This window comes from Electrophorus electricus, chromosome 3 (genome assembly GCF_041902795.1).
Source record: "Electrophorus electricus isolate QZ-2024a chromosome 3, ASM4190279v1, whole genome shotgun sequence".
NCBI classification, from domain to species: Eukaryota; Metazoa; Chordata; class Actinopteri; order Gymnotiformes; family Gymnotidae; genus Electrophorus; species Electrophorus electricus.
This window is the reverse complement of record NC_137499.1, coordinates 7,061,593-7,073,024: the sequence shown is the minus strand read 5'-3', so window position 1 is coordinate 7,073,024 and position 11,432 is coordinate 7,061,593. Positions and strand designations below refer to the sequence as shown.

The 11,432-nt window shown below is 41.6% G+C and overlaps 2 protein-coding genes and 1 long non-coding RNA gene across 3 annotated transcripts; 2 read left to right on the top strand and 1 right to left on the bottom strand.

Moving 5' to 3' along the window:
* The first annotated feature begins 29 nt into the window (after window positions 1-29).
* On the top strand, window positions 30-3,443 carry LOC113569799 (uncharacterized). Its single transcript, XR_003409835.3, has 2 exons — window positions 30-768; window positions 1,624-3,443. It is a non-coding gene; the product is annotated as an uncharacterized LOC113569799 (long non-coding RNA).
* A 585-nt stretch (window positions 3,444-4,028) lies between these two features.
* polr2l (RNA polymerase II, I and III subunit L) lies at window positions 4,029-5,108 on the top strand. The gene is made up of 3 exons (XM_026997947.3): window positions 4,029-4,166; window positions 4,430-4,547; window positions 4,638-5,108. The coding sequence occupies exons 2-3, from the start codon at window positions 4,453-4,455 to the stop codon at window positions 4,744-4,746; spliced, it is 204 nt and encodes a 67-aa protein (XP_026853748.1). The 5' UTR covers window positions 4,029-4,166; window positions 4,430-4,452; the 3' UTR covers window positions 4,747-5,108.
* A 108-nt stretch (window positions 5,109-5,216) lies between these two features.
* LOC113569869 (cleavage and polyadenylation specificity factor subunit 7) lies at window positions 5,217-11,308 on the bottom strand. Its single transcript, XM_026997945.3, has 10 exons — window positions 11,021-11,308; window positions 10,858-10,931; window positions 9,888-10,079; window positions 9,629-9,732; window positions 9,391-9,536; window positions 8,575-8,938; window positions 8,009-8,124; window positions 7,603-7,750; window positions 7,181-7,385; window positions 5,217-5,751 (listed from the first exon to the last, which is right to left on the bottom strand). Exons 2-9 carry the CDS (start codon window positions 10,927-10,929, stop codon window positions 7,181-7,183), a joined length of 1,347 nt encoding a protein of 448 aa, XP_026853746.3. The 5' UTR covers window positions 10,930-10,931; window positions 11,021-11,308; the 3' UTR covers window positions 5,217-5,751.
* Window positions 11,309-11,432: the final 124 nt, after the last annotated feature.

Below are 11,432 nucleotides of genomic sequence, written 5' to 3'. Positions count from 1 at the left end.
GTGGATCGTCCGAAAAAAAGGTTGGGGAGTGAGACTTCGTCATTTCCTGAGTTTCGATGGACTTTAATTAAGGAGGGTGTGCCTCAACACTGAGTGCTTGCTCTCAAACGCACCCTATAACGTAGCCTGTTGAGCACTGCTTTAAAAATGACTGAAGCTAAATAATATGATATTGGTTAAGATTCCCACCATATACGTAGAAATTGATGTATCTGAAGCGAATTTGCTTGTGTTCTGTATATATTTAGACGACTGATTGTCGTTTGTTCCTGTCAATCCCTTTCAATACAGTTAGGATCTCTCCTCTGGTTTACTCTCCTCATATTTTCAACTAATGCATAGAAATTAATTTTGCGTGAAACAGAATGAGGTATTTTTCACCCAATATACTGGCAAATTTAGCATGCTGTTACAACTGCAAATTAACGTGTAAAATAGACTTTTTCTAACACAACATGCACAGTCACAGACACATATACACAGTGGGTAACAATACCAGATTATTTCCAATGACAGACATTCCAATTGCACAGCTCACCCCTACACCCTCCACTCCTAGCCAAAGTGGTACAGCCCAAACCCCTCCTCCCCTCTGTCCTCCAGTCCCTGATTTCTGCATCCTCCATCATTGCATTTCCCCTCATTCTCTATTTCTCCTTGAAGTCGAAATCGAGCCCTGACTGCAGATCCAGGGTCTTACTTTTGTCACTCCGTCGCTCCTCTCAAGGCTGTGGAGGAATAAACAACAACGTAAAGAAGAAGACAAAGGTAGGCTCTGTCAGTGTGCTTTTATTTGTGCTGTTGTTTCTGGTCGGGGAAGATGAGGGGCCTCGGGGCCTAGGCCCTCCGGTGTCTCCCCAGGCCTGCATCTCTGCAAGCCCATCAAGACCTTGTCCTCAGTTCAGTTCTGCATGCCCGCCGACCACTCTCTTCTGTATTTCCTGTTTTCTTTTGGGGCTCAACTTTTCGCTCTTTCCTTAATTTATTCCCTGATTTCCAGTCCACCCCTCCCCCCCCTCTCCAGTGCAGCATATGACTCATGCAGTTTTACACAGAGAGAACGAGAGGCAGGGATAGAGGCAGACTATAAGGAACCCTTGTGCATGCTGCAGCCATAGTAGTCACAGCTTTGTCTCATGCTGCACTATTTGGGTAACACATATTCTATTGTTTGTGCACGCAGCGCGTGCACGCGTGTGTAAGAGCACAAGGGGGGGGGGGGGTGTCTCTGTCCAGGCCCTTTTGTAAATGTGCACGCCTGATCTCTGTTACCACCACCGACAACACACACACACACACAGGCACACTTGTGAGTGTGCGCACGTACAGATGTGCACTTTTCCTGCAAAGCAACTTTATTGGCTGTTGTCCCGAGAGCAGCCATTTGGCAAGCAGCCGAACACAAACGAACACAAATGCAATAGTATAAGATTTCTGTTTCTGTTTCTGTTATACATTACAGCATTTCAAGGTCATGCACTTTCTGAAACTCAGAGTTTTCAAGCAAGGAGAGGGATGCTCTGTTGTTGTAATCTTTGTGTTACTGGAATTACATTTTTCTGCTTCCTTTCCTCTTATTCTGAGTCTCTCTCTCTCGGCACATTTCACTACTTATCTGTGTAGGCATTTCCAAACATACCAGGAGACAGATAAAGGTCAACGTTCTTTTCTGACACATCCACATGGAAACTAAAGCCAAGAGTGGGGTGAAATCAGCTCCAAAGATGGAGAAGAAAGATTCCGTGACCCCTACAAAGGCTGACCCTGACCCATCTGCTAAACCAGAAAAATCATCAGAAGATGGAGCTCCTAATCCAGAGGGTGTGTCAGAGGGGAGCGAAGCAGCAGGGAGCAGCTGCGAGATCCTGGAGAACCTGAAACCCTTCCTCATTGGTGGAGCAATTATTGCCCTTGGAGCTGTATTGGTGGGCGTAATCTTATTAGCCAAGAATAAATGATTGTGATTAGTTGATTGGTTAATGGGTGATTGGGTCACATATTATTGGAGGGGTGGTGTTTATATGCTGGGGTGCGGAGCCACTGTGCTTCTTCATTTTCAAGCAGTGCTTAGATTTTGATGCTAGTAGTGATATTGGTAATAGCCATAGTAGCAAGCTTGCTCAAGGCACATTCAGGTATGAATGTGACCATGCACAATCATTTGAACATCTGACAACACAAATAACACAGCACAACACAAAATAAATAACCAACCTCCCATAACAAACACACGTGTGTGCGCATGCACGCACACACACACACACACACACACACACACGTTTATCTTGCACTTATGTGCAGCATTTCTCTTGACTCTTTTTTGAAGTTCATCCTAGCTGCCATCTCTAATATACTAGATGCGCTATAAAAATGTTACAATTAACCATGTTATAATGACAATGTAGATGTTAATTATCATTAAAATAAAGTGCAATATTACTGTAAAATATTTCAGTTTAGTAATATGGTTATAAAGTGGTGTAATCCAAGATCATAGTCTATAACAGATGTGAGATAGATGGACAGACTGTTGATTGGTAAAGTAAGGTAAAGTTTCAAAGCACTAAGTCCTGTCTCAGAGTAAGTTAGCCATGAGGTTAAAACATTATGCACTTTGTACTCGAGAGATAGCCAAAATCAGTATGTGTAATAAGAAAAAGTAGGTGTGTGATTGTATGTAGGTGCATGCCCTAGATATAGAAACTGCACTGATGGATTACTGCTTACTGAATTCCTGTAAAAAACAAACAAACAAACAAACAAAAAAAAACAAGCAAAAAAAAATTGGAAAATAGTATTTAATTATGCTTATCTATGTGTGTATGTATTTTCCTGTAAAGGTAATTCAACTTTTTATTTATTTATTTTTCCTATTACTATTTTTTTCAATGTCAGTTCTTGTATCAAGTAGATATTAATTTTGATCATTATAAATGTCTCACATGATTGCAAAATATGTGAAAACAATGCATTATGGGGATGCAGATCACATTCATTCTAACCCTGTCTCACTAGGACACCTGGGCTAAAATGGTCATGATCCGAAATAACCAAAATATGCACGCAATACAAAAATGTCTATGACTAGTCATGTTGCCAGCTGTTACATACAACAGGATTTTCCTTTCCCTCAAGTGCGTATGTAATGCAATAATACCAATAGAACTCTGTAGATCAAATGGGCTAAGTTGATAGTACTGTTTGATAGTACTTTTTAAACTAGCAGTGCTACTGAGACAAAGCAGTGATGGTGACTGGGAACTCTGTGGATGGTGGCTGTCTTTATGATGGTGGTGTTAATTATATGGATAACTGCTTCTTAATATTAATGTGTTGGTTTTGCACAGACCCTCTCCAAATGCCCATCCACTGGTCCTTGTGTAATGTTAAACAAGATGGCTCCCTTGTGAATTGTTGACCTTATTAAAGAACTATGATCCATATTTTTGCCGATGTATTTTTAAATGATCATAGATTTCTGATTTTACTGACTAGCATCTATCAGAAACCAGTTCCTTAGTTCTAGAAATTGTGTGAAATATTTCTACATTTCATTTAAAAAAATTATTTGCTTTTTTTTTTTTAACTTATTCAAGTCATTGACAGCAATTTTTTCTTGTCAGTATAAGCTCTAAAAGGCTGTTTTAAAATGACACAATGTAAAATAATTGTCTCTGTGCTCTTCTATACTGGGATTTGATGTCTGTATAGACATATCTTATTATCTTTTGGGACCCATAGCTAGACCAAGTTTTGTTTTACTCCAGATTTCACAAGGCAAGGACTGAACAGACATCATCTATCCTCTGCTCAGAAGTAGGCTATAATCTTTATGACTCATCCCAAAAATTAAGACAGTAACAAACAAAATGGTAACTAAAACTAGTGCCCCATTAGGCTGTCTAAACCATAATTACGTTTGGCCTTGTTTATTGATTGTGTGTGTGTGTGTGTGTGTGTGTGTGTGTGTGTGTGTGTGTGTGTGAGAGAAAGAGAGAAATCAGGGAATCTATTTTCCTGGAGTTCTCAGTTGTAAGGAACGATATATTCTTGGTTACGCGTTTCTTCCGGTGCCTATTTCACATGAACAAGCCGGAGCAAACATTTCAACACGTTTGTTTTCCTCTGCACGTAAGGATCGTGGAAAGAAGGCGCACATATCGGTGGTAAAGAGCAAACTTTGAACATACTAAAGTATAGTCAACCATAACACACACATACCTCGAATCATTCGTGACTAGGAAATGTGGATGGTCGTATAAAAACCTTTAATATTCGAGTGGCGTTAATGTTAGTTAGCTATGCTAACCTAGCTAGCTAAAGTAACGCAGTTTTAAAGCTAGCGTTGTCAGTATTTCGTAGTATTTTTTGTCTAATGTATATATCCTGATTTCGGTGTTTTCTAAACTCTTGTTTCCTGTTCAATCAGATTTTCCATTCCTTCGCATCACGATGATTATTCCGATCAGATGCTTCACATGTGGGAAAATTGTTGGGAACAAGTGGGAGGCATATTTGGGGCTTCTCCAGGCTGAATACACAGAAGGGTAAATCCGAAATCATGATCAGATGTCGCGCGCAGTTCGTTTGGAAATTATACATTTTTAGTGATCAAAACTTCATTTGTGTTCACCCAGCGACGCCCTGGACGCGCTCGGTTTGAAAAGATACTGTTGTCGGAGGATGCTGCTTTCCCACGTTGATCTCATCGAGAAACTGTTGAACTACGCGCCACTGGAAAAATAGACTTCATGGATTTGCGCTTGTTGAAACTGCGGCATTTCTCAAACCGCGAGCATGATGATCTCTGCGTGCTGTCACCCATGTCTGGGTGACTATAAGGATGTATTGTGTTGAGGACTTGTATTATAGGCACTCAATTCATTGTTTTTCGTTGCTTTAGATAACGTTTTAGAAATAAAGTGTGGAGCTTATAAGAATTTCGTTAATGATGAGAGGACGTGATGTTGGAAGTACTGTGCAAAATACACAAAAACTTACATGAGCTCCAGAGGTGGGTAGACATATATTTCACACAGAAATGTGAGCCTTGGAGTAAAGAATATATTGTGTGCAAATTTTCATAAATGTAATCATTTGAATTCCCACATCGAAATGTTTTCCTGTTCTTTTCATTATATAGGTCTGTCCAGTTGCAAAGTACAATTTGCTCAAAAAGTTAAGTAAATGTAGAGCATTACTTTTAACTGCTGATGAGCTCATAGTTGTATTACCTTACCTTAATGACATTAATACTCGTTGAAGTACAGTCAGGTCTTATACATTTTAGATATCACTCTGAGCTAAAAAGGGGCCTACAACTATAATGCCTGCCATCTATGTATGTATGTCATGGCACATAAAATAAAGCTTAATTTAAAAAAAAGTTACTTAACCATACAGTAGCATTTTATTACAAAAATGTACAATGGAGGGGAAAAAATGTATTAACTTTACTAAGTTAAACAAAATAAAACAGGGTAGTACCACAGTATGAACAGTCAGTAGCCACTGAAAAATTCCATTTTGCAATCGAAACTTCAATTCTTTTACAGTACTTTTTACAGAGTAAAGACAATGGAAATTTACAAACTTTGATGAAAATGAAATGTGATATGGACTAAGGCGTTGTGAAGGGTATTGGTGTTCAGCATGGAGGAATGAATTCTGGGGCGTTGTCCCTGTGGTCCCCCGCAGACTCACCAGCAGTTTCTCTCTCACACACTTAAGGTCCTGAGCTGTGTCAACGATCTGGAAAGAATTCAGATTAAAAGTAAATTGAGGCAAACTTGAGTCTCTGAAACAGTTAAAGAAGGTTGAGAAAGTCAACTGGGAAGGTGTGCAAGTATACCAATCAGCCACAACATTAAAATGACAGTTGAAGTGAATAACATCTAATTACAACAGTATGTGTTTAGGGTTGGGGTACATTGTGCAACAAGTGAACAATCAGTTCCTCAAGCTGATGTGTTGGAAACATGAAAAATCGGCAGGCATAAGGATCTGAGCATCAAGGGCCAAATTGTGATGGCTGGACCACTAGGTCAGAGCATCTCCAAAAATCACAGGTCTTCTCAGGTGTTCCTAGTATACAGTGGTTAGTACCTACCAACCAAAAGTGGTCCAAGGAAGGTGAACTAGTGACAGGGTCATGGGCACCCATTTATGTGTGTGGTGAGCAAATGCAAGCCTGTCTGTTCCGATTCCACATAAAGAACCATTATAGCATAAATTGCTGACAAGTTAACGCTGGTTATGATAAAGGTGTCAACACATGCATCGCAGACCAGTCAAAGTACTCATGTTGACCCCTGTCCATGGCCAAAAATCCATAGCCAATGGACACGTATTAGAATATGACCATTGAGCAATGAAAGAAGGTTGCCTGGTCTGATGAATCACATTTTCTTCTACATCATGTGGTCAGTTGAGTGCATGTGCATTGCTTACCTGGTGAAGAGATGGTGCCAGGATATACTATGGGAAGAAGATAAGCTAGCAGAGGCAGTGTGATGCTCTGGGCAATGCTCTGCTGGGAAACCTTGGGTCCTGGCATTCATGTGGATGTTACTTTGACATGTACCTACCTAAACATCATTGCAGACCAAGTACACCCCTCTATGGAAGCAGTATTCCTGGCAATGGTCTTTTTCGGCAGGTTTATGTGCCCTAACACCGCAAGAATTGTTCAGGAATGCTTTGAGGAATATGATAGAGTTCAAGGTGTTGGCTTGGCCTTCAAATTACCCAGGGCTCAATCTGATCAGGCATCTGTGGGATATGTTGGAAAAACAAGTCCCACCTACACAATATTAGGCAAGTGGTTTTAAGGTTATGGCTGATCAATGTATGTTCTCTACTGCAATGGTTCTCAGTTGCAGTGCTGGGAATCCCATATGCTCAACATTTTATTTTTTCCTGCTCAAGACTGGCTTGATAACTACCTTAATTAAGACGGTTAGAGCAAGGAGACACATATCTGCAGTGCACTGGTACCCCCCGACTGGTGGAGCCAGACAACTGCTTTGGCAATTTGACCCCAGCACTATGACCAGACACTGTACGTGCAGCTACATGACAGATAAATGATGGCCTCATTTGAAATTTCCACTGACAACAAGTTAAGCATGCAGCAAACATGTATCTAGTGTTGGGTGAATAGGGAGGGGAACCGGCCAACCTAGCGATGTCTGTCTCGGTGTTCCCGATGGCGGTCCCGTTCGCGTGCCCGTTCTCGCTCCACGCTGATCGAGCGCTCGCCACGCCGACGCAACGCACCTCTGTCGGGCCAACTCTGGCTGTGTGAGCGTTCCCGTTCCCTGCTCTGCTCTCTGCTCTGCATGTGCTCACGGCCCCGTTCTTTCTCCCGAGACCGGTGCCTCTTCCTGTAAAGTTTGCGTTTATTTAGGTGGGGTGAGGGCATATAATGATAAGTGAGACGCTGGCCAAAATTCTCTCAGGTGCTATCATATTGGCCTAACTATTTATTGTGAAGGAGCAATACAGGGCCAAAATTAATGATTAAATCAATGTGCATTCTTGCCTAACATTTTTAAAATAAAAAGTATACATGGAACAAATGGTCCAAAAGTGAACACACACCGAGATCCATAGGACTTGCTCTCTATAGAATAGAGGCAGTCTTTCAGGGAATCAACAAGTGCCCGGCACCGGTCATCACTGTATACCCGAGACTGTCTGATCACTGCTATGGCTGTAAGGAGGGTCTCAATGGCCATAGAAATATCACCTAAAGGGAGGAAGACATAAAGGAGAAATATTTGTGACAAAAGTCTTAATATTTATATCCATAAATATATTGTTTAAAGGTGATCACTGCTCAATTTTTACCTATGCATTCTGCTGATTTTGTCCTTTGATAGGGTCTCAAACATTGCCTACTCACCAAATTCTTTTCAAATCAAGATACTTTGAAAGCATTCAATGGAATCTCTGTAAATGAGATTCCATTGAATGGTATAACATATGCAAGCTGTGAAGCTGTAACCTGTAGTGGCTCCAGACATGGCCTTAGTGATGGCACTGCTTGCAATGGTCCTGTTCCTGTTCATCAGCTCTTCAAACTCTCCTTCTGACTGGAGCGCAGAAGGAACATCTCCCTCCCTGGCGAACACCAGGTTGTAGGTTGTAGAATATACTTGTACGCACTCCGCCTCTCCTTACACACGTACTGACAAAGTTATCACCCAGATTAAACCCCACACCACCCATACCTCCTCCCCTTTAGCTATGTGTAAAACGTAATAACGTCATCTCTTGGCAATGGCAGATAAGATGAAATTGAGGCAGTGTTAATTAATAACACCTTGCCAGTGGGTTTTATTCCCAGCACTATAGACCACATGCATGGCATATGTTTGTTTTCCATGCTCCGACACACCCAATTCCACCTGTGATATAATTATGAAGGCTTTGATGAGAGCAGTGTGTCAGAGCAGAGAAAATACAAAAATGAGCAGTCCTTAAGACAATAACTGATAAATGTTTTCAACATTCACTCATTATGAAAGTCTTTTCAAGTCTATCTAGGTGAAGATAATGGTTTATCCTCACCTGTGTCGGCTGTAGGCTGTGCTGCTGTTGTGGGTTTCTTGGGCGGGGGAGAAGAAGGCAGGGTTGATATGTAGCGATGGTGTGTGTGTGTTGGGCATGTGAGGAGATGGGATGTGTGTGCTGGGGATGTGAGGAGAGGGTGGGGGGTAAAGATGTGGCATGGGTGGAGTCTGTAGGCGAGGAAGGGGAAAAGGTAGAGGAGGGTTAAAAAAGGAGGGAATCAGGGAAGGGGGCTTGGCTATATTGGGGGGAAGGGGGTACATTGGGGGGAAAGGGGGCAGTTGCAGATCTGTAGGGGACATCATCATCGAACGCCCATCAGCTTTTTCTGACTCGGCTTTGGAGTTTGAGCGTTGAGGTATGCCTGGCCAGAAAGATAAAAACAATTATATTATAACATTACACTGGTGACCAAGCAAAGTGGCCCAATTCTTTGTAGTTTTTGCTCTTAGACCCCTGAAATGTCAGGAAGTGCTTATAAGGACACGTTGAGATACATCCCTAAAACTGTTCCAAGACTTTCTGCTTTGTCCCCACCCCAATCACTACTTGTAAGGTTACTGTGCTGATATTTCTGCACTGTTCATCACTACAGAATGTTGCTAATGGTTGGATGCTTTTTATGTGCAGTGATACTGCCAACTGGGTGTTGTGTGGAGAACATAATGTACATTGGGATTTTACCATTAAAATGCTGACCTAGCCTGACATTAGCTTGTTACTTACAATGGCAGAACAAGGCCCTCACTGTTTAATCCATCAGAACAGTTCAGTGATTTGCAAGAGTGCAGATCATCCTGTGAAGGAAACACTCACGCTTTTTGGCCTGAGCTTCAAACACAGCCAAGTTTTGGCGTGTAGCGAAGCGACAGTCCACTTTCTCTCCATTAATCTGACACTGTGGCATCATCTCAATTAGCCGCCTTAAAGACTCCTCTGTAGACACCACCATTTCAGCAAAGCTGTGAGGAGCAGAGAGAGAACTGTCTTAAAAATAGGCATGATTGGTAGAGAGCGTTGATAGGGTGGGGTGAGTGGGGGGGGGAAGACTCACCCTCTTGACTGACCATTAGCTCTGTTCTCAGCAAACTTAATCTCCACAACATCTTTAACCCCTAGTGTTCTTGCCATTGATATTAAATCTCTGTCTGAGGTCCACTTGGGTCAGGATTCATAAAGATGACAGTTGACCAATCAGAGAGAACGAAGGAAAAGAGATGTGAAAACGAGCGATTCAGCCCATGATACAGCAGTAGGTATAACATAATCAACTGTTCTACTCATGCCAGCACTAAAGGATGAAATTAGCTCACCCAGGAGAAGTTGCCCACATAAACAGCAAGTCTTTTGGATTTTTCTCCCATGCATCCTTTATATGTGTAGACTATGGCTGGCTCAGCGACCTCCTTAGAATGCTCCTTTCCTGATGGCCTCTCACCACTCACAGATCCGGTCAACACATCGTCATAGAGAGCATCAGCCTCACTTGTTAGAAAGTCACCAGCCTGCAGACAAAGGTTTGATGAATGGACTGTTTCCCATGGCACCACATCAAGATTCTATCCAGCTTTAGAAAGTGGGCTAAATAACTAGAGAAAATAAATGCCAACAGGTTACAAAGCAAACTTAAACCATGTGACAAGTATGTGTCTCATTTAAAGGAAAAAAATACTTTGTGTTTACCAGAGAAAGGAACGCATGTTATAAATGTTGGCTTTGTTTGGGGCTACTTTTCCAATCATGCAATATTCTGTTGATTCTTAACGAAAGACTTTTTTTATTGCATTGATTTGAAAGTAATACATTAAAAATGTAGCCTATATATTCCATTCTAGCGCTGAGGGTAAAACCAAGTTCCCTGGTGAGTTTACATTTGGCCAGAATAAGCTCTAACTGTATGCATGGAACTACTTTAGTTTGGAGAGAACTCTCTATGGCCAAATAGCTTTGAAATGCTTCAAGTTCTTTTAGTTATAGAGAAACAACTTTTGCTTGGCTATGCATTGCGACGTCATATTACAGTGCTAAACTTTTGTATCGAATTAAAATGGTTCGTGACAACCTTAGACTACAATACAGACCCCCAAAAGTAAGCGCAGTGGCTAGGTAGTAAAGTTAAGTGTATCTAGATGACACAGTAAGTTGATGTTACCCATTATAAATAGATTTTTTAAATTTATTTTTTTACATTTCAACCCTGCTTTACAAAATCCAGACAGACTTGCTTGCTACACAGCGGTTAGTTGGCCTCCGTTGCTGTGCCGGGCCCCGGTTCCCGCCTACCTCTTCAGTGTTTAGGTCGTCGTAGATATCGATGTGCTCTGACGCCCCTCCATCGCTTCTGGCAGTAGCCATAACTGAGGAAGAACCCAGCACCTGTCACTTTTCACAAACTGACAGTCTGCACAAGTTACGGACTACCCACAAACCGACGACGGACGTTTACCTGGTTTTAGAGGAGCCCACAGGTCACACAGGCGCGACTAGATTGTGTTACGCTAGCTAGCAACGTCCCACCCCCATCGGCTGCTCTGAATCTCAGCGATATAGCTAGCTAGTTAAATATGTAGTATCTCCGTTAAAAAATCGATATGCAACGAAGAATAATTTTTGAAACCAGCTGCTGATATTAGTTTGCAGAATTTCAATTGAATCGCAAACTACTGATTCAGTACTGACAAGACAGTGCTTCATCAGTTTTGCAGGAAAAAATCAATTCACAGCCTCGAGTGTGCAAACCAAAATAAATTCCTGGGCGAAACATGTTGCTGTTTTGGGTTCCACCCCATAATTGGTCAGTAATTTGTGCGATATTAACTACTTAAAAATATTCACAACTCGAAAAATAAATATCACTT

Coding starts and splice junctions, on each gene's coding strand:
- polr2l (XM_026997947.3), top strand. CDS start 4,453: ATGATTATTCCGATCAGATGCTTCACATGTGGGAAAATTGTTGGGAAC. Junction 4,548..4,637: donor CAGGCTGAATACACAGAAGG/GTAAATCCGAAA, acceptor GTGTTCACCCAG/CGACGCCCTGGACGCGCTCG.
- LOC113569869 (XM_026997945.3), bottom strand. CDS start 10,929: ATGGCTACTGCCAGAAGCGATGGAGGGGCGTCAGAGCACATCGATATC. Junction 8,125..8,574: donor ACAGCCTACAGCCGACACAG/GTGAGGATAAAC, acceptor GGTGTTCGCCAG/GGAGGGAGATGTTCCTTCTG. Junction 7,386..7,602: donor AGCAAGTCCTATGGATCTCG/GTGTGTGTTCAC, acceptor CAAACTTTACAG/GAAGAGGCACCGGTCTCGGG.